The sequence below is a fragment of the Catharus ustulatus genome, chromosome 5 (assembly GCF_009819885.2).
Source record: "Catharus ustulatus isolate bCatUst1 chromosome 5, bCatUst1.pri.v2, whole genome shotgun sequence".
Taxonomy (NCBI): domain Eukaryota; kingdom Metazoa; phylum Chordata; class Aves; order Passeriformes; family Turdidae; genus Catharus; species Catharus ustulatus.
The window spans coordinates 25,020,276-25,042,923 of NC_046225.1; the positions used below are offsets into that span (position 1 = coordinate 25,020,276).

Below are 22,648 nucleotides of genomic sequence, written 5' to 3' on the forward strand. Positions count from 1 at the left end.
AAGCATGCCATATTTGTTAAATTTACAGTTAAATAATTGTGCTGGAAAGCTCCATTTACCTGTACATGTACATCATTAAAAAAAAAAAAACCAAAAACATAAAGTACTCCACTCTTAAGATACAATGAGTAAAGTAAGGAAGATCACCTTTGACCCTTGCAGCCCTTGGGGTCCTGGTGGTCCTGGCGGTCCCTAAACGGAAAAACACACAAACCTCTCAGCTTTCAAATAAATTCCTGAATAACTTGTTATGTAAGCTCAGGGAGAATGTTACTACAGCTACTGAAACAAAATGGATTAGATTTTCAGTGCAAGGGGAACCAAGACCAGTTATGGACAAGTTGTTAATCTATGACAGATCTCAACAACCACAACACTACCACAAAAAACAGTGTTAAAATAACAGTACAACTCATATTTTATAGTAAAGTTCTCTGCTCCTATTGATGAAATGGCACTGCTTCCCTTAAATGGAAGGGAGACCAAAACCCATTCTTATTTGCCAGCCCTCACTGCCCGATCCAAAACTATCCGAGACCAGGAGAAATCTCCAACCGGTTGGAAAGAGGATTCTGCTAAAAGATGCTAAGTACATCTGGGGATACTCAGTGCTTTGTGAAATTGCCATGGAACAAGCTGCAACCATTTCTTTCATTTCTATCTCAGGCTGTGGACACGTGTCACGTATCAAACACTGGTCTGGATGGTGCATAGTGGGGATGCTTTAAAAAAACCCCACAACAACATTTAAAAATCCCCTGCATTAATATACCCTTTCTTTAAAGGGTATGTCCAGATGGGAAAACATGACTAACAGCAATCTTGCAGAGAAGAACTTGACACAAAAAAGAGGAATGCGTTTTCCCAGTCTCATACTTAAATGAAGTTTTGCCATTAATTCAGAAGGAGCAGAATTTGTTCCATTGTTGGCTTTCAACAATGGTCCCTCTGCTGTGTAAACACCAGGCAAAGAAATCAATACATGTTATGATGAACCAGGCTGACATCAAGTGAAGGCATGTCCTGACCTAGCAGAATTAGGAACATGCTGCAGCACAAAGGAGAAGTTCTACAGTGCACAGTAAGTCATGCAATAATAATGAATTACCGTGACAGTCAGGGTGGCAATCCTCTGTTGGCAAAATGTATTAACAAGAATTGTCAGTAGTAGAATTAAACAATGATAAAAATAATTCTGTTTGCTACAGTTATAATCTCCAGAGAACCTATCCTGCATGTGGGAGAAACCATTACTTCAAAAACATGAATAAAACCCCTGTTATTTTAAACTCTTGACATTGCATTAGCTGCTTGGTTTCTGTGGGAATTAGATGAAGACAGTAATTTTGTACAATGAAAGTGATCAAAAACAGCAAAATCCAACCAGAAGTCTTCAAAGAGGTGTCTTTTAAAATTTTTAAGAAAACATAATGGGTTGGTGTCTGAAGTCAACCAAAAGACCAGTATTATGTTTTGTAATGTCTGCAGGTTTTGCACCAAGGTTTGATTAATAAATTACTCCTGAAGTGGAGTTATAACATTAATTTTCATATAAAAAATTGCCAGTCCACAACTCAGCTATTTATACTACAATTCTGCTTTGAATGCTTAGAAAGACAAAGTATATTTTCATTATGGAAGGAGACAAAATATCTTGACCTGTCACTTTTTTTTTTTATTTTGCCAAAGAATCTAAAAGCAGGTGGAAGAGTATTTAAATGTAATTTAAATGCTTGACTATATTTTAAAACAGAGCAAAAACCCTCAAATACTGCAGCTCGCACATGCTTTCCTTTTGCATGTAAAGAACTTAATGGCCTATGTGGAACAAGAAATATTTTGCTTTTCTGATTGTTATCCAATGTGCAAATAAAGGTTTGCAGATCTTTTGTTTTAAGCTGTAAAAGAACCTTCGTATGTCATTGCAACAATATGTACTCCTGGCAAAGATCTGGAACCTACTCAATGCAAAATACTTGAACAAAACTGTTCTCTAACACATGGCTTTAATATATTCATATCCTTTGTATTTCAACATATTAATGGAAATACATCAAGAACTTTTAAAAATACTGAAAAGTTTAGGTAGGTATGAAAACCTAAAATAACCATCGCAAAGTACTGTTTACATGATCACAGTAATGGATCTCATTACAGCGGCAGCTATCTTAATATCCATTGCTATAGTTCCTACAAAGGTTAAAATTTTGAAACTACTGCTTTTTGCCCTGGGAAATTCTGCAGAATAGGTGTGAAGAGCAATTTTGACTGAGAGATGGATTCTGTATTTGATTCTCTAAGTGAAAGTCACATACTCTCAGACAATTGTAAGATTGCACATGAGATTTAATAGGAGGTACAAGGCAAAGTAACTAAATTGCTAGACTGCCTCATGATTTATTACTAAATTCTAACTAGGAGACAATCAGCCCAGATCTTACAAACTCTTGTCAACTTCTTAAATCTGTGGGCCAAATTCTGTGCAAGTTCACAGTAAAGTGCTGAGCACTGAAGTTCTCATGTACTTTTGTGAGAGAACTGGAAATCTCAGACCCCTAAAAATCTGACATCAGGAGACTTAGAAATGGGTGTTTGCCATCTGAAAGGATTGAGCTGGATTTGGCAAGGATATTTTTGATTGATCCTATATAATCTTACTTACAACCTCCTTGCACAGCCATTCCCATTAATATCAATTATTTGTTGCCCTGGATCAGAAGGTGATGACATTTGGAAAGATTTGCAATGGGATAAAGCCTTTCTAGAATGTTTCAACCACTGCAGAAGGCTTTAGTCCACTTTTAAGGCTTCTTTATGCGCTGCAGCTTTTCTGAGAAAGCTTGAAAGCAACACTCATGCCAGAGTTACAATACAAAGACAGAATATAGGAGACACAGGGGCTAAAGCCCCTGGTAAATCTCTGTCTGGTAATACACAACATTAATTTCAGGCTACAGTAATTTCACAATTATAAGCCGCACCTGACTATAAGCTGCCCTTCTGGGCGTCGGCAACTTTTTGTTCTTTGTCCATATATAAGCCGCACCTGATTATAAGCAGCACGTCCGGGTGTTGGCAACTGTCTTGGGTTACAATACAGAGTGTGATAAAAGGTATCTATTCTATCACCATCTGTTGAGGGTGGGGGAAGCGATCCTTATCTCCACGGGAGATATTCTGCTAATGGGCCATCCATTGAAACCAGGTGGGGCATTGTTCTTTATCTTTTCACAACCCATCCTTCCTCCAACAAGTCATTTTCTGCTAATGGCCCATTGAGTCCCACTGTGGGACTGATAAAATTACTTCATCCCACTGGAAGTTGCTCCAGCAATGGGGAAGAGTCCAACATTTCTTACCAAGATCAAAACAGAGGTTTTGGGACACTAAGGGAGCCCCTTTCTCCACTGGACTTCAGAGGAAAACTGGATTTCTCCACATCACCACTGGACCCCCGGAGGGAAACTGCACCTTCTACAGGAGCACTGCTTCAACTGAATCACATCTGTCACTGCAGGAGGATGCAGCCACCATTTAATGGGACTGCTACCAACACCCTGCCTGACGGGGTGTCAGGTGGTACTCTGACTGTGTCAGGGTTTGGAGTTTGTTTCTTTGTAGTACTGTATTTCTATTTTAATTGCCCTAGTAAAGAACTGCTATTCCTAATTCCCATATCTTTGGCTGAAAGCCCCTTGATTTCAAAATTATAATAATTTGGAAGGAAGGGGTTTACATTCTCCATTTCAAAGAGAAGTTCCTGCCTTTCTCAGTAGACACCTGTCCTCCAAACTAAAGCAGCAACTTTTCATTCTTTGTCCATATATAAGATGTACCTGATTATAAGCTGCACTTGGGATTCAGACTAAAATTTTAGTCAAAATGGTGTGGCTTATAATCATGAAATTACTGGTACTTTAGGCACGTAACTTGGAGAGGGATATAGATGACTGAAAGCTGTGTGTCTGAACTCCCCTACAAGCAAACCAAATGAGGCAAACATAATGCAGAGCCTCACAACACGGCCATGCAGACCTCCCCACAGACACAATGAAAGTGCAGACTCAGCCCTAGTGACATACAAGGCTTTTAGATATTAGTGAAAGCAGTGAGATTTTTTTATTCTTTGGAAAAGTCTTGGAAACCAAATGACTGGTCAGACATTTACCCACTCCCACTGAGTAAATGTAAGAAAAAAGTTCACTGGCTTCAGTGAGAGAGTGATGAGATGCACAACGAGCCAAATCCAGTCTTCAGTTTCACATAAGCAAGCCATTCACTTTGGTGGAGTTATACTGCACAGAATTTGCATCTGAGTATGCTGCAATGTAAATCACCTTGACTGCAATGACATATGTCATCTTGGTCCTTTGCTTTCATACAAACACTCATTCATTCTTTTTGTATCCCCACTTAAATCCTCCACACTTTTCTGCACACCAGTCAAAATAGGTTTTCCAGAAATGAGTAAGTGAGGAGACTAGTGCTTGGTCTATTTAATGTACTCAAGTTGCTGATTGAATCCACAGCTTGCTAATGGAACCATGTTACATGGTTTCCAAATCTCAAATATTCTGCTCTTTGCATTTTACAGGAAGAGGAGGAGGAAAACAAGGGGAAAAAAAGGAAATGTCAATATTATAATACATGAATTGAAAAGCAGACACTTCTGTTGAACCTGTGTATGTGGTTTATTACATTAATTCAGCACTAAACACAAAAGCCAGAAATGAATTTATTTTTCCTCATTAGGTGATGTCAGTACTCTGCAGGGAACATGAAACTAATTCACTCAGCTAAATTGTATCAGGAAAGCAGTTTTTCTAGCACAGAAAACCTGGTTACCAAATATAGAAAGTGATTCCTAATTAATAAGCTCAACAATTTTGCACACAAAATGTTTTCAAGCTTTAGGCAAAAGAGAAATACAATGCTGCCAAATGACTTTTTCCCAGACCAGACTAAACCAATTCAGCCTTGTTATGTTTGCATACCTGCAGAGCTTCATGGATATTGCCATTATAATCAATTATCTCTGTTGCACCTTGATCACCCTTTTGTCCAGGTGGTCCCTGTAAAACATTTTCCATTAGAATTTTGAGACAACTGCCAAAGACTATTTTAGAGTCTTAACAACTGACACATGCTTTGACTTGATTGTGGGGTGTTAGAACTTACTGTACTTGCAATATACTACTAGAAAATATGGAATTTAAAAGAAAACTTGTTTTTTCGTAAAGATAAATAAGCAAGTCAGTACAAAGTGATTTGTGCTGCAGTGGGAAAGCAAATATATGAAACCTCTGAGGAAAGGCATTTAAGCAGTTCCTACACTCTAGTTCTGTATTGGCAGTGAACAATGTCAGAACACCTGGCTTGTAACATCTTGCCCACAAACTGTGGACAGGAGACTGCTTCATATAGTGGCAAGTGGTGATAGTCATATTAAAGTCCAGTTAGCAACCACGTTCTAATAATGCCAAGTGCCTGATTCCACTTAGAGTTTTAACTAGAATTATTGCTGCAGTTTCAGTTCACATGGACTGAACCTAAAACAAAGAACTGAGATGAGAAGTAGACTTACCCGTGGACCTGCAGACCCTGTGTCACCTCTCTCACCTGTATCACCCTATGTAAAATGATACATGAAAAAAACCAGGTATGCCATTTGATAGTATATCACATAGATCTTAACTTTTAAATATGTTTTCTTATACGAATTAGTTTACAGGGCCTCTCATTTAAACAGAATGTGAATCATATTTAATGAAAGGAAAAAGTCCTTCAAAATCTGTGTACTGGTAGAATCGACAATGATGCATTTAGTTCTGTGTGAATACCAAAGTATTGCATTGGTTTGCAATAAAAAATCTCACAGAACCAAAAAATGGGCATATTACCAGTTAATCAATTTGTGCAACATCCCTATTCTTAATGACACTACTATCAAAAGTTTGAAGAGAATACTAGAGAAATGAAATTACTCAGTCTGAAAACAGTCAAAATGTGTGTTTCAAAATGCATAAACTTTGCTTTCTGTGATTGTGCCCCCACTAACCTTCTGAACTTCTCTGGGAGTCACTGCCTCCCCTACAAACACAACTGTACTGTCAGATTTAGAGTTTCTTGATACCCTTTCTGTGATAGGAGTAAGAAAGATCCATTACCAGGTTACACACAGCTTTTTCTTCCTGGATATTAGTAATATGCTTCAAATGATGGAGGGAATTTCAAACATGTATGCATTTATATCCCATAATCCACAATTCATTTCACAGTCACTTTCATAGCAAGGTCTTATATTTTAGTATTACTCAAAATTAATAAGGGTGAGAACCGCAAATTTTGCTCCTGTTGAAATCTAGAGAACTTTGGTATAAGTCAGGGTCACCAGGGGTAAGAGATCACATAGAAACCAGGAACCCTTCCTAGAGATAATGAAGGTATATGGAGAGCAGACTGGTGGCAGGGGATAATCTGCCATCTACTTTTCCTTTCAGTGCTGCCTTGGTAGCAGCCAGTGAACATTAAAACTGTTAAAAAATGAAGTTGTTCACTATTAGACTGACTTCTGTGGGCCAGATTTTCATGACAGCATGCAGGTAAAATGAAAATTGTATATCCTTTTTTTTTGACAAAAAGAGAATTAAAGAGGATATCTTTATAATATTGGTGCATGTGGGAGGTGCCCAGGTACTGTAGTGAAATGAGAGGCTGATTTACTCTTCTGCTCTCACTCTGACACTTTAATTCCCTCATCAGTTCCTTTGCCTTCCAATGCTTCTTTCTGGTGGGAATGAATGAGGTTAAAGGGCACTTGTTTAATTATACTTTTAAGCACTTAAGGCCACCCTTCAAGGACCTTACAAGTACTGCAAACAGTATCACACCAGCCTACATTGTCCTGTCATCCTTATTCTCACAGCAGATCTGTCAATAACCACCTACAGAAATACATTTTCATTTTGCTTTGACTCCATCACATAACATGAAGAAATTCAGTGGGAACAGTATTTGCACAGCAGATAAAGTAATAGAAAAACATATACTCTCTCCATACTCATACATTTCTCTCTCCCTATATGTGAACCAACTATATCTCTAGAAAGATAAATGGGTAGACAGATATAATCAAATTAGTTTTTTTAAAGCAGGTAAAACAGTAACATAACCAACAACTCATGTCTTTGTAGGACTTAACCATCATATGTCAGCCTGCAGTGCTTGGAATACCTCTGATTCCTAGCTTACCAAAGTGTGGATCCCTAAATTTATTGCAAACCCAATAACAGCACAGCCAGGCATTGGGTCCTGGCATGTCAGTTACACAGAGAGAAACCAAGTTGCATGAGGAAAACAACAGCAGAGTGGCATGGATGTTATAACAGAAAGAGGATTAGAATCACAGTGTTCAAAACCCATGTGACTTGACTAAATTTTTTAGCTAAAATTAAAGGTCAAAAGGTTTCACTTATAAAGAAAACTGCAGATTGTTACAGGTTCTTTTGAAGAGAAATGTTACAAATAACTGATCCTCAAAATCATGTTAATCAGTCCCCTAAAGACAGTTTCTTTACTACTAACCTTTGACCCTTTGGGGCCTCTAGATCCAGGTTCACCTGTTTTCCCCTGTTTGAAAGAAGATAGGAGAAAAATGGTAGAGAAATTGGAGTGTAGAGAAAAAGAAATTAGTAATGACTAACTACAGTTTGGAATAGCAGAAATATTTTATATTTATGCTGCCAAGATAATGCATTTTAAAGGCATTTAATTTAATAGCACCCAGATTAATATAGTCTTTAACACCAGAGTGCAATGGTCACAGATTCCACCCTTTCAAAGGAAAAGTAGTATTGTATTAGTAAAGATAGGCATCATTATCACTGGTTTTCAGAAATGAGCTATGTCATTAAATTGCTCCTGAGGAATTATAGACACGAGATAGAGAAGATAATTAAATATTCTAAAATAAGGACATTAAAGCGTTACCACAACTTCTTTTCCCAGCAGTTCAGGTGAACACAAACTAACTGGCCAAGAAGCACAAAATTAACCTTGCTGTTTTCAAAACATTAGGATAGCATTAAGGAAGAAAAACCTGACAGTATAAACACTAGGGGAAATATTAAGACAATGCTAAAATGTAATTAGACTGACCTCTTTCTTAGAGAGTTAGAAAACAGCATACAAAATGGATTTTCTCTGCATTCAATTGCTACAGTGGTCAAAGAGCTCAAGCTTCGATGCTGAAAGTTACGGCCCTGGAGGTCAGTACTTCAGCTGGAATGAATTAGGCCAATTCCATGACAGTGTATGTAAGTAGTCTATTTTGTAGACCAAATAAGAGTCCATTCAGACTGCAGTTCCACAGCTGTGAACACCAAGCTGACATTGTCTTCTGAAGTAGAGTATTTGACCATTTCATTTAAAAGTTCACTCACCAAGTTTTGTTCTACTTTTCAGCAGGCAAAGACATGTTATAGGTGTAAAACTAACAAAACACTTCCAACGTAAAAATCAGACTGACCTTTGGTCCGGGGATTCCAGGTTCACCTCGCTCACCCTTCCCAACAGGGCCTGTCTCTCCTTTGTCACCCTATTGCAACAGGCACACATATATCACAAAATACTGGGCAGCCTTTAGCCACAACACCAACTCAGTAGAATCAAAGAAACCAAGCCAGCAGAAGAAAGAGTGGTTTAGTCTAGCTGTATTTTCAAAATCTGGTGCGTAATATCAAAGTTCTACTTCTTGCATATACTGTCAAACCATTTTCCTGAAAAACCCCACATTTATGAAAATATAATTTCTTCAGTCGTGCTATTCTGCCTCTTGAACAACTAGATTTGGGGACTGTAACATGAAAAAAGATTACTTATTAATTAAAGTTATGATGTAAGATTTTTTGAGGGCACCAATATGAATATCTATATATCTATTTCATAGCACTGGCCCATGACTATTCAAATTTTCTCCAACAGTAGCCTCAGTCTCTGCTACTTGCTGAGGGAGGTAGAATTTGACATCAGCTCAAGGAACTTCCCACCAGAGCATTGGCCCATTATCCTTACCTTTGTTCCTGGTAGCCCTGGCAACCCAGGTTCTCCTTGTGGACCAATGAAACCTGGTTCACCCTTTAAAAATAAAATATGAGAGGATTACTTATTTAGCAGTATGCAATTATAATAACACGAGTTTATTTTGGGTAGTATTTTCCCCTGTACTGCTTACAGCCCTCCAGTTGTGATGCAACAGTTATACAGAAGTAGTTTTTGCCATGGATAACTTTCATCAGCATAAATTCCTGTAGCAAGCCACCACACAGCAGATGAGATGCAAATGAAGCAGAGTGTCAAACATGGGGTTTAGGAGGTAAGGACTGTTAATATGCAACCTGATCTCTAATGCAACACATCAAACTAATATCCAAGTAAGTCTGAAGGCAGGAGGAGAGATCTGAGTGTTCCTAAATTTAAAAAGGGACAGTAGTCCATTTCAGTCATGTGTTTTGAGGCGACTTTCTATTGCAGCATGTGAATAGATGGGCGGAAATGGTGTGTGACAAAGCAGTGACAAATGGAAATGGTACTGTTGTGATGTGTTGCATCTCCTTTCAAGTCAGAGACTTGCAGTACCATGGTACTTTCCCTCCTCGTTCTGACAGTAAAATACTTCAGTTCTCTGCGCCCAGACAACGTCCCTAATGCCACAGCTCTCCTCATTCCCTCTGTTCTGCCCCTTTCCTTCCTATTCATTTGTACAAACAGGACTGACAAATAGCAAGAACAAAGCAGAGAGTAGAAGCAGCACTGAGCAGAAGAGTAAGGTCATATTTTATTACCGATCCCCATGCCTGCAGAGAAAAAGTGCAAGACTAATAAGCCATACGCTTTCCTTCACAAACTCTACTGGATAAGGCTTCCTGCTATTTCATCTTGCATTTTTAATATATTTGAACCAAGAAGATATATCCACAAGCTATTGAACATTTTAAAATCAGTTATGCAACCCAATTAATATTTATTTATCAGCCTTTTAGCAATATCCCTGAACTTAATGACTAAAAATTACCCATCAAATGCCTCTTAAAATAGCTAAAAGACAGATAGATCATAATCCTGTAGTGATATCATTACTGACAATAGACAGAGACAGTGCATACGAGCAGTTATATTACTTGTTTCTCTTCATCTCTTCCCCTCCTTAGATATACAGGTATGCTGCACATGGTTAGCAAATTAGGAAGTATTTTTGCACATTCATCTGTACTCTCATCAGCAATCCATCACTAACAGTTCAAAGCCAAAGAAATCTTCCCTGTGGTTATATCAGGAACGACAGAAAGTTCCCAGAGACCTCGATTTAGATTCTAAAAAATGAATAATGAGTTTTCTCACATGAAGTTCCAGCTGGCCATGGTTCAAAATATGGTAAGGAAATAAACTGAGACAAACATGTCACAGAGAAGCATGTGGGGATTTTTTTGCTCTCATAAGGAAAAGAGTTTATATAAGTCTTCACATTAGTACACACCAGCAAGAGTATCATAAGGTTGTCACTGCAGATGGAAGCACTTTCATGTCAGTAAATGAAGAAAAATGCAGTTTCAATAATTTATTTTAGAATGAGGGTGTACTAATAGCCCCATGTTGTTTTAATACTGAACTTGCCTGGACTAATTTTTTGGCCAGCTTATTATGACTTCAGGCAGAAAAAATATGCAGTGACTACATGATTCTTTTCAGTGGTAAGGCTTAGAAGTATCACTCAAAGGTTAATGCAGCTTTTGAGTCAAATTCTTCTCTTTGCTCAGGACTACACCAGTTGCATAGCATAGGAAAACTTCTGGTCAAAGTCCAAGAAGATGCCCCACCTTCCCCCAAAATCTCTAAAGAGAAAAGCAAAAGATGCTTTGCAAAAGCTATTGGAATTGATAATGGAATAAGCTGGCTTAATTAGCATAACTCAAATACAGGTCTTATATGGCACAGAGATTTAAAATGTTTTGAAATGCAGAGTGGAAGAAGTGGTGTGCCAACAGAGACCAGGAACTGACTGAGTGAGCAGCAGCTCTGCTGGGAAAGATGCAGAAATTATGGTGGATGCTAAACTGAACATGATCCAACAGTGTATTCTTATCACACATGAAACAAACTAGTAGTAAGTAGTTAAAACCTGGCTACATTAAGAAAAACATGTAATTCTCCCTCTATCCAGGGTTAGAGACCATAAGTAGATTAAAAAACAGATCTGATTTGCCATCTGAACTAAGCTTCTAAGTAAAAAGACTGTGTTTGAATGATTTGAAACTAAGCCGTGTTTTCTCTAATACTTCAAATCTTTTGAGTGTAACCACAGCATAAGGTATTGACAAACAAAAAAAAGAATCTATCAAAATTGGCACTGCCAATGTGGTGTGAAATGTAAAGAAAACAGTTTCCTCTCAGTAAAGCGTTTTTATGTTCCTGTTATGCAAAGGCAAGGGAAAGACCTTTATGATAGTCCAAGACACAAACAAGACTCCATAGCTGTGTAGGAAGGCAGTTAGAAAATCAAGAACTAAGGGCTTCAGCTATTTTTTAAACATATGACATGTTTGATTTAGCTGGCACATAGCTGCAGGAAAGCAAGAGTAAAGGCTTGCTTGGGAGGGTACTGTGGTTTGACAACATTGCAGCTCTGGTGTTCACTGAAGCACATCCTGCTTTTAAGTCTCTTGCTTAAATGAACTTAGAATTTGTTCTAACTACTGTGAAATGCTGAGAGGTATGCAAGGGTCAGCAAGACTTACAATACTCTTCCAAACATCTCATTACAATTTCTTACAACAAAATCAAAGTTTTGTCCAGTTAGAATGTACAGCAATCTTCTTTCCCTGCTAAAGCTGAGACAGGGAACACAGAATCTGGAATACTGTAATCTGAGGTATGGTTTGGTAGCTGTATAGAAAGCCATCAGCAAATGATGACTCCATCCCACATTTTAGTTAACCCTTTGATATAGTTATGAAACCATTGCTTTGAAATGACCACATTGCACAAATGTCAACAAGGCATATTCCAGCATTCAAACTTCATCCACTATTAGACTTGGAGCAATATGCATGAATTACAATACAGGCAACTTGGTTTAAAAAAAAACAACCAAAAACAAGCTTGGGCATTTCTTTCAGAAGTGATGTGTTATGATATTAAGAATAATTTTTAGTGCCTTTATGCATTAATATTTTAAGAGACTACCTCCCTGCATACTCATTTTCATCCTCAAGCATTTGTTGATAGTGGAAATACTAGAGGTCAGATAACAAATTATATACTACTATTCACAAACATTGTTAATGTTCATTTTCACCTCTTATAAGAGTCTGAAGCAGAAAAGGGTGTAATGTGAGTGCAATCAGAATTTAGTATTAAAAAGTCACCTTGTAATTTACTTCAGATTTTTATGTGAGTCATTATCTAGACATAATTAGAACTGGTTTTCATGATGATCAAAGCTTTCATGGTCTGAAGCAGAGGCTAGCTTTGATATTAGAGGTTAACCCTAAGAAGCACTTCAGTTCACTCTCATTGTCATCTTTAAGTTTTGCAGAACCCATAATTACCTAAAACTTGGACTTTTGTTTTAAAAGGTGCAGCAATTGAAATAACATTTTCACTGATGGTTTCTGTTTTAAACATCAATAATTTGGTAAATGTTTATCAACAATGTAGTTCTAATACCATATTTGGTCAGAATTAGCCTCCACTGCACAGCTGGGACACACACCACCATCATTATTTGAAACTTTGCTCTCACAGACACACCTAGTTCTCTCCCAATGTCTGAAATACAAAGATTTATGCTGATGCAAACATCAGCATAATCAGCAAAGAACAGCAGTTGATGGGTGCACTGTTTTCCCACAGAAGGTTCTTCCTCCTTTAATCATTCTTCTAATGACTATACCACACATTTTCCCATCCAGATCAATGAATACCTAAAAAATAAACCTGTGCTGCAGAAAGGTATCCAAACCACAGTTTTCCTATAATAATGAAATAAATTCTCTTTCATTTCTGAAATTCCCATCCCACCTGTAAGTCTCATGGTTACCTTATTATATTCCAGATTATTACAGTATTTTCTCTATTCTATAGAAATGTGACTAAACCAATCTTTAGACCATGAATTTGAAAGGGGAATGTAATTTCAATCCTTATTCTTATCTGGAGTTATGCACTAGAATTAGCCAGAGAAATTTAGATGTTTAACTCTGACCTTTATTACATTGCTCATGGGTCCCAAAATATTTTGTTCAATGTTGGCCCCATTGCCAAGACCATGGAAGTTCTGTGCCTGGGTTGACTGACAGGTCTGCACCAAGGCAGGAGACACAAAAACACCTTTCCCTGGAATGTTCTTGGAAACCCAAATGTACCAAGGTCAAGACTCCTGCATGCACACCTTGGAGTTGGCAAATCACGCCAAAGCAACCTGAATTTCTTTGGAGAACTCCAGAAAGGAGGATCCACCCCATCTTTTTCATAAAACTGAAAACCTAGCTGTGTGGGCTGAAGGAAAACCACAACCATGCTTGATCACACAGCTTTGGATAGGTTTGGAGATTCCAACTCCTCCCTCTAGGTCTAGTGGACCTCCAAAAATTCCTGGGTCGGGCAAGAGCCAGCAGGCAAATTCTTCAAGAGACACAGTCTTTGGGAGACCCCACAGTTCATTTCTGACAAAGACTGATGTGGAGTCACATCAGTGAATGTCTTCACTGTTACCCTGGCTCACATATGAGCACATTTAAAACAAAAACAGTATGATGCCCTTCTTTGCCTAACTCTACTGAAAGAATCCTGCAAAGGTGGGGATATATAGAAGAGTTATCAAAAAAGACCCCAAACCCAGACGCAAGACAATTTGAAGAACAGCTACGAAGTTGTAATAAATTGGATTTGGTTCACGGGTACCTGTGTTGGTTTTCCATAAGTTGCAATCTGCTGTCCTAAAAGACTTAGCTTTTGAGGTTACTATCTAACCAAAACACTGCAACTCCTCCACTCTGGAGAGGAGTAAGGGCCAAATTCTCAGGATCCTGTAACAGAGCAACCCATGGTGGTCTATGGAGCTGCACTTGCTCATGCCCTCCCTCTGTCCGCAGCACTTAGCTCCAGTGAAGCAATTTCTCAGAAACTCAGCTGGCCTTAGACTATATGAATCAGAGAGTATTTGTCTCTGTGAAGGGCATTAGAGGGACTTTATAGCAGCCTGATGTCCGTGGGAATTTTCCTCTCAGGATGCCTACAGTATTCAGCTCCTAAGAAGGAACTTAACAAGGTTCAAGGAAATATGATAAAAAAATAACCCTAACCCCATTTTATAAGGTCTTTCTTAAGGCTTTTCATATCACTTTAGAATTGGCTTCAGAAATTGCCAGTTAAAACAGGTTGTCTGGCTCACTCATCGCATTTGAAACAATATCTTTACTCCCTAATCGTTCTCTAAACTTAGAAAAACAATTGTGGTTTAGAATTTCCAAATGCGTATTTAGACTTTATGATTCATTTGGAGTTAGGGAAGTAAAACCTGGCTAAACAATCTGACTGAAACCCTGAGGTTTCACAACAAGCCTCACTTTGTATGACATATATTACTTTTTAGTGAGCCTAACTTTCTTCTTGCTTTTAAGTTCTGTCTGCTTAGAAAGTATGTTGCTTTGGGAGAGTGCTATCAGAACCAGTAATGATTCTGATTAATTCTGCATTATTAATCATATAAGGGACTTCTTATTTTAAGCCTAATTATATTTCATGTCAGCATGGTAACTATTTTCAGGACAGAATAAAAACACTTGTTGAAATGAGGACCTAATTTTTAATTCTTTTCTATGATCAAACTGCTAAATGACGAAGAGTTTGGCCACAAATTGTTTCTGTTTGAAAAGACTTACATGATAGATCTAAGGAATTTTGTTGCTCTTCTGAAAGGTAAGGAGCTTTACTGCATGCCCTCATTTCCGACCCTATAAAAATTTGTGTTTGAGAAATACAGTAAATTCACGAATACAAACCGCACTGAGTATAAGCCGCATCTCTGGGTGCTGGCAAATATTTCGTTCTTTGTCCATAAATAAGCCACACCTGAATATAAGCCGCTCTGTCGTTCACAGCGAGGACCCGCGTGCAACAAAGTTGCCAAATACTAAAAGAACCGCGGCATGGTGGGGGGTTTACTGGCTCAACTAAGGCTGTGCAGGCTCGGCCCGCTAGGGGCTGCTGACGGGGCCAGGTGGCCCAGCTCGGTGGTGCCACTCGGGGCTGGTCGCCGCCTCTGGGTTCGCTCGCCCCGGCCCTGCTCCTGCCGCGGCGCTGGCCGGGCACAGAGAGCGCGCCCCGCTCCCGCTGCGGCGCCGGTCGGGCACGGAGCACCCCCTGCTCCCGCCACGGCGGCGGAGGGCGGGGGCAGAGCACCCCCCCTCCTCCCCGAGCCGCGGCAATGGGGGTGCGGGGCCCCCGTCGGCTCCCCGAGCCGCGGCAATGGTGGTGCGGGCTCCCCCCCTCCTCCCCGAGCCTCAGCAATGGCGGCGCGGGGTCCCCCCGTCTGTCCCCTGGGCTGCGGCAGAGAAGGGAAGAAGAGAGTTCTCCTGCCTCTCTCCCTGCCCCCCGTGCTGCCTGCAGGGAGCCAGGGCAACAGAGTAACACTTTGTAACAATCGCGAAATGCCGGCTTTTACTGGCAGGTGCTTGGTTCGGCGTCCTGGCTGGCACGTCTGGGGTTGTAAATGTCAGAAAATTATTCACCTATTAGCCACCCCTGAGTATTAGCCGCACTTCCGGGTTTCCACCAAAATTTTTGTCAAATTGCTGCAGCTTGTATTCGTGAAATTACTGTAATTTCAGATTACTGATGTCAAGTCTTTGTGGATGACAATATACAGTAATTTCACGATTATAAGCCACACCATTTTGACTAAAATTTCACTCCCACCCCGGAAATGCGGCTTACACTCAGGAGCGGCTAATATGTGAAAAATTTTCTGGAATTTCCAACCCTGGAAGTGCAGCCGAAGTGCTGAGCCGAGCACCTGCCAGTAAAACCCAGGATTGTGCGATTGTTACAAATTGGCTCCTCTGTTGTGCGGTGAGTGGAGGCGGGCTCTGGGCTGGCAGCACAGAGAGTGAGGGGGAGGTGGGGGGCTCCCTCCTTCAGGCAGTGCAGCCCGCGAGAGAAGGGGTGGGCTCCATGGTGCCATCCCCGCGGCTCAGGGGGGAGGCGCAGGTTCCCTCCTGCCAGCCCCGCGGCCCACGGGGGGAGACAGAGGGCTCCTGCCCCCACCTGCCACCGCCACTGCAGGAGCAGGCAGGCTCCGTCCCCGCCTGCTGCCACGGGAGTGGGGGGAGCTCCTTCCCCTCCTGCCGCCACCGCCGCAGGTGCCGGTGGGCTCCATCCCCACCTGCCACCGCGGGGCAGCGCAAGGCTGGGGCGAGTGAGCCCGGTAGCAATGGCGGCCGGCCCCAAGCAGCCCCGCCGAGCGGCGGCGCTGAGCTGGGCCATCTGGCCCCGTGTTGGCAGCCCCGAGTGGGCCGAGCCCGCACGGCCCGAGCTGAGCCAGTAAACCCCGCCATTCCGCGATTTTGTTACTACTTGGCAACTTTGTTGCATGTGGGTCCTCACTGCGAATGACAGAGCAGCTTATAATCAGGTGCAGCTTATGCATGGACAAAGAATGAAATGTTGCTGACACCTGGAGATGCGGCTTATAGTCAGTGCAGTTTGTAATAGTGAAATTACTGTACTTGATTTCTGAATACAGTAGGGTGTTGGATTTTGACATTATTCAATAAAATTTTTGATTTACACTTTTTTTTGGTACAATGAAAAATTAAGCTATGCTATAAAACATATGCTGTGAAGTAGTTCTTATAAGCTTAGTCTTCTAATCATTAATAGTTTTAGAGAAAACAGCATTCTGTATTTCAGTTCCTTATGCTTTTTCCAGGACAGAAAAAGAGACTTGAGGATATAGTTTCTGAGAAATTAATAACAACTTAAAGAATTTTATCTTGAAGGACACGTAAGTAAGCATCCCTGACACATATCCCATCCAATGTTAGTGAAGATTTCATTTTCTGGCCTTGATTCTCAAAATCAGTTCTGGGAAATTACATGTCTACCCTATGCAACTGACTACTGCCATAATACATGGAAAGTAGACAGCTTGGAATCAATGAACAAAGCTAGATGTATAATATATAGATATATGTTTGTATATCTACTTCCATTATGGAAAACGAAAACTCAAAACACATTGCACAGTCGTGTAATGTATTTTACCTACCAATGCACAGAGATACTTCTGAAACCCAACCCACCAAAGGTGGGTACTAAGTCCTATTTTTTAGATCAGTTCCCATTTACATCCAGAACCTGCACAGAGGGGGAGAAAAAGAGAGACAAAGAGACCCTGCAGGTTTCCTGTTAACACTAACAAAGAATAAAAACAGGAAGAAGAATGGAAATACAGAAAAGGAAAAATACATTAGGAAAATGTGAACAACCTTCCTAAGAACTCCTGGGAGAAGAGGGGAATTTACCAAACTTTCCTGTAGGCAGTAAATGGCATTGACTCCGAACAAAAATGCTTTGAACTACTTTTCACCTCAGATTTCCTTTCATTTCGCTGCCAGATGGTAAGAGCAGCACTTAAACACATAAGCTGGAACAACACTTGCTCTCTTTTCTACAAGAGTTTAAATAGGAGGGTAACTTCAACTATGCTTACAGCTGGAAAATTCTCTCATTTCCTCTGAAATTTCTCTTTTCTAACAGAACTAACTGAGTGAAAATAGTATCAAGTCTTTCAGATCTTAAAAAATACGTTCTGTGGAGCAGAGAGTCTTGTAGTCTTTAGAGGGTAAAATCTTTAGAGAGTAATTAGGCATAGAAAAAACAAATTTAGGTACAGAAAAAAATTAGAACCACATTTGCTTCCATAAAAAGAAAAACAAAAGGATAAAGAATTGATCCAAATTCCCATATCCTTATCCAGATTTTTCTGAAAGCTTGCTCAGGCACAGTCCCAGGGAAGTCAATCCAAAGTAATTGTATAGAAAGATGCAAAATATTGCAAACTGGCCAGTCTATTGAATCAGCCACTTCCACTAAATTTTAGAACACAGAAAGCTTTCCATACTTCCCAAAAGCAGAAGGGCTAAGCAACCTTTCTCTTCTCATGTCAAACTACTCAACGGTTCAGTTTTCTTGAGCACAATAAAATAAAAATTTATATGTGCTTGTAAGCTTCAGTTCAATATTTGTTTTAAAAACTGAGGGACAAATGCCAGAAATACCACAGAAAATCTAGATCCTGCAAAAAGTGCTGTTACTGAGAAAAGGCTTGTATTTTGTCAAGGCTTCTCACTGGACTGTGCATGCCAAATTCCAGAAAATGCAACGCAACAGATTTGAGAGATGTCTGACATTACATTGAATGAGGGCATGCATGATTTCCATTACAATTAGCAAGTGCTGCTTTGTAGGTATCTTCCTGCAAAAGTTATGAGGTAAAACAGATATATGAAGTTTGTATTTCACAGACAGGCTTCTGTGTCTGCTTGGCATCAGTTGGGGGATAGTAGAGCGATGAGTTAATATTCTGAGTTTAGGTGGAACACAGTCAGGGCTCATTAAGTTTCCAGCCATTCCTAAACAGCAACAGGTGCTTGAGAAACGTTTCTCCAGTATGTCACAGACAGCTTCTTCACTCTCTTGGAAATAACTGACTGTGCTTGTATTTCCTCCATGGCACCAACTGACAAAGGAGGAGAGAACGAAAAGGAACAGGAAGAACTCCCAAAACATCCGCATGTGCATAGTGAATGGGTCTAGAAAAGTAAGCAATAAAAGACCCTGCTGCATACCCTGAATTCAAATATGACACTTGTCTGTCTGTCCAACGTTGCCACTCATTCAGACTGCAGTATCACATTCACCCAAGTCCTTACAAGTTCAACAGTAATTAATTAATTGAAACGGCATTATAAGAAGTTGAAAGTTTCTCAGTGATTATTATTCACTACTCCTTTATGTATGTTGAAGCACAGAGTACTGAATGTCTTGGGAAGCTTGTTCAACCATGAGATAAAATTCTTCACTGAAACATCATCACTCTCCCTCTGGACTGGATTTTAAACAGGAGAAAGTATTTTCCTAAATGATTAATATTTGACCAAATTATTCCATTTTGCTCTGCAAGCAAGTGCACTGTTTTTCCACTGTATCCACTGAATTTGGAAACAAATTTTCACTGGGCAAAACTCCCACACATCATCTGTTTTTCACTTCACATTTTGTCTTTCAGGTGATTCTGGAAGCTGCCCTTCTGAGCTGTTCTTATTGCCAACAAATAATTTTCCCAGAGCAGCCACTCAGATGTAGACTTTTTTATTTACTGGTTATATGCATGGACATGTGGTCTGCATGAATATGGAAACCCCAAAGACCAGCCACAGCTCCAGTTGCTTTTGGCAAGTGTTCCCGGGATGAGTGCCTCAGGCGAGTGCCCCAATGACCTCCAGCTGAGCTACCTCTTTGCTCACTGTTAAAGTAAACAGAATATGGATTGCTGCCAAAGGCCCTTATAAAAATAGTTTAATCACACAAGACTCTTCTCCTGCATGATCTTTACTATTCAGTATAGCATTTATTCTTGCAGAAAATGAACAACCTCCACTGGAACTATATTTTACGCTGTTACAACACACAAAATTTAATATGCACATTCAACTTTTTCCCATAATTCACTAGTAACACAGATGGGACATTGTGCTTCAATACGGTGGCAATTCACAGGTTCCTTGAGAAAATCACTGCATATGTTAAGCTCCATGAGATAAATCCTGAATCCTTCCACAACGGACAAGAGTTTGGCCTCTGACTTATCCTCCTTGTTATGGGGGAAATCCTACAAACTTTCTCCTTGAGACATACACAGGGCCATGCTGGAATGCAAAGAAAAAGTTTCAAAGAGATTTTGCTTTCTGAAAGGAGAGCCTTTGACACAAAGGAAAAACGACCATTCTGATCTGCACTCACTCAAGATATGCCTATCTATTCACTCCGTGCAGAATTACAAAGTTACAGCTCAAACTGCGCCAATGTCTGCAGCTCCCAATGCAACCACTTATGCTAGAACTAAACCAACTATGCGTCTTTTGTATCAACTTAGCTAAAGATTCCAGACAGACTGGAAGCCCGGGACTAAACCAGGTACTGTGTCAGGGACGGTAGCTAATACTGAGCAGAATGTTATTAAAACATTTTGACTTGTCAGGGGAAAGCACTGCTGTTTAATGGAGTACAGAGTATCTTTGTCAACAGAGCCAGGTCTCCATTGCCTGTGTATAATTAATGCAGTTCTCTGGTTGGAGGTTTGGTTAATTCAGCAGAATATTGCTATTGGAAAGCACACATCGAAGTGGAAACCAAGTGAAGCTTTGATGACAAGACTTTTCCATTAAAGAAAAAATAGAAAAACTTCTACTATTTTAGATTTTTAAAAGAAATAACTAGAATGTTCTGCCTCACATTTTAAGGTAAGATATACTGTTTGTCTACTCATAGACACTTTACCAATTTTCCACGTGAGAACTTTGTGTAAAAAAAACCCAGTTTAATACCAGAGACACCGAAAAAGATGTAAGACAAGTATATTAAGTCCATTTGAACCACATTCTTGCATTTCCCCCCTCATTGTGGTGTTCCCACCCAGAACAACAGGTACTACAGTTTATTTACCTTTATTCCAGGAAGTCCAGGAAGCCCAGGAAGGCCTGGTTCACCCTACACAGGAAAATTACATAATATTACAGACATTATCCAGTGATGGTCACTATCCACTGAACAGCCCTGTAAATTCTGCAGCAGGATAAAAGGGCATGAATGATTGCCAGTCAGCTCCAGCAGGATTGTTTTTTTCACAATGAGTGACTTAAGTGTACAATTAGTAAGAGTCATGTTAAGAACTTAGATATCTTCTGGTAATCTTCAATATGAACATGACACACAGGCTGAAAATCCATGTCAGGAAAGCCAAATATGAATTCACATTAGCCTTCAGCAAATGAGAAGAAAACAAGCAGCACTGGTTCATTGTACACACTGGCATTTAAGTTCCATACTTATGACAGATGTTTAATTCTGTTCCATTTTCAACTCTGAGATAGATAGTGTGCTGTGTGACTGTCTGATTTAGCTACAAAGCAATTCGGAAGAGCTTGGTTTAAATTGCACAGTTCAAGCAGGACTGCCTAATTATATCTGGGCCATCAGTTTTATAGAGCTATCTGCAGCACCATTTCAGAGCTTGTTCTTTATCTCTGAATATACATAGTGTCATGAAGGATAGTGGGAATGTAACCTTTTACTGCTTTACCCAGAAAAACCTTGCTTATTTAAAAATTAAATGGAAAGACCTATAGAACTCTATTTGCAAGGTAATTTTGTAGCAAGTATTGAAAATGGAATGCATTAATTTCAGAATTAGTCTAGGACAAGAATGACAACATTCTCACAAATGGTCATTTGAGATAACTACACGGAAAGACGTTGTCTAGGGAAATAAGGATGATGAACAAAAAAAAGAAAAAGAGCAACAACATGTATTTTAAAGGCTGGGGATTTTATTTTAATACAGAGATGGAACCTAACCAGCACCCTGGATCTGAATATTCCCTAAACTTTCTGGAAGCCCAGGTTTGAACTCTGAAGCCAACTTTTACCTTTATAATAAACTGAACTATATTCCAGACTTTTTACACTCATGAGCTTTACAGAAATCCAGACTTCAACTCTGCGGTTTGGGCTGATACCTACAGGTTGTGCTTTTAAAATATTTTATGTGCCTTTGTACATACACACATTTACGTATATCCACACACTCACGTACACATGAGAACACACACAAACATAAACATTTCTACACATAATATAGGTGTTCATCAAACTGCACTACCCAGAAAAACTTCTTTGAGGCAGAGATATTAAATAGACTTGAAGTGTTCATAAGAAAATTACATTCTGCCACAAAATGAAAAACACAATAGAGGGGCTGCAAATCACTTTACCAAATGGAATGATTTTAAGTGGCATAGAAGGATCTGATAACAGCTTCTTTGTCTGTGTTAGTTTCTCCAAAGTTCTAACTGTTCAAATTGCCTAGAAGCACAGGAAAGATTCCAGTCTCAAAATATTAACTATAAAATCAGATGCAAGAATAGAGGTTAGTATTTCATTTTTAATAGACACTTTTTGGTATATTGACTATCTCTTTTTAAAGCAGAAAATGGGTTACTACTCTTGCAGGAGAATAATGCTCCATTGCACTAACAAAAGTTTAACTCCAAATCCCTACTCTGTCTTCACACTTTTTGCATGAGCAGCCATACGTACAGCACTACAACCATCAACTTTTCCCACTTAATCATGGCAGCACTAAATTTCACTTGCAAGTACAGAACTGGAATATTCATAATTGATATTATATTAGTGTTGCTGCAGTAGGTTACTCTTTAGTCTCGGGACAGAGCTAACACTCACACATAATAAGCAGAAAGCATCCACCAAAGCCAGTTCAGAGTCACAGTAACCTAAAACAATGAAA

General features: G+C 39.6%; 1 protein-coding gene across 5 annotated transcripts in view; it reads right to left on the minus strand.

The window, feature by feature from the left end:
- COL25A1 (collagen type XXV alpha 1 chain) overlaps positions 1-22,648 on the minus strand; it is a 333,111-nt gene that overhangs the window by 29,190 nt on the left and 281,273 nt on the right. For all 5 annotated transcript variants that reach the window (XM_042779283.1, XM_042779281.1, XM_042779282.1 and 2 more), the window contains 8 exons: positions 20,785-20,829; positions 9,073-9,135; positions 8,528-8,596; positions 7,585-7,629; positions 5,585-5,629; positions 4,995-5,072; positions 1,109-1,132; positions 148-192 (listed from right to left, as the gene is read on the minus strand). In XM_042779283.1, the coding sequence (XP_042635217.1) occupies positions 148-192; positions 1,109-1,132; positions 4,995-5,072; positions 5,585-5,629; positions 7,585-7,629; positions 8,528-8,596; positions 9,073-9,135; positions 20,785-20,829 (414 nt within the window). The remainder of the gene's footprint in view (positions 1-147; positions 193-1,108; positions 1,133-4,994; positions 5,073-5,584; positions 5,630-7,584; positions 7,630-8,527; positions 8,597-9,072; positions 9,136-20,784; positions 20,830-22,648) is intronic.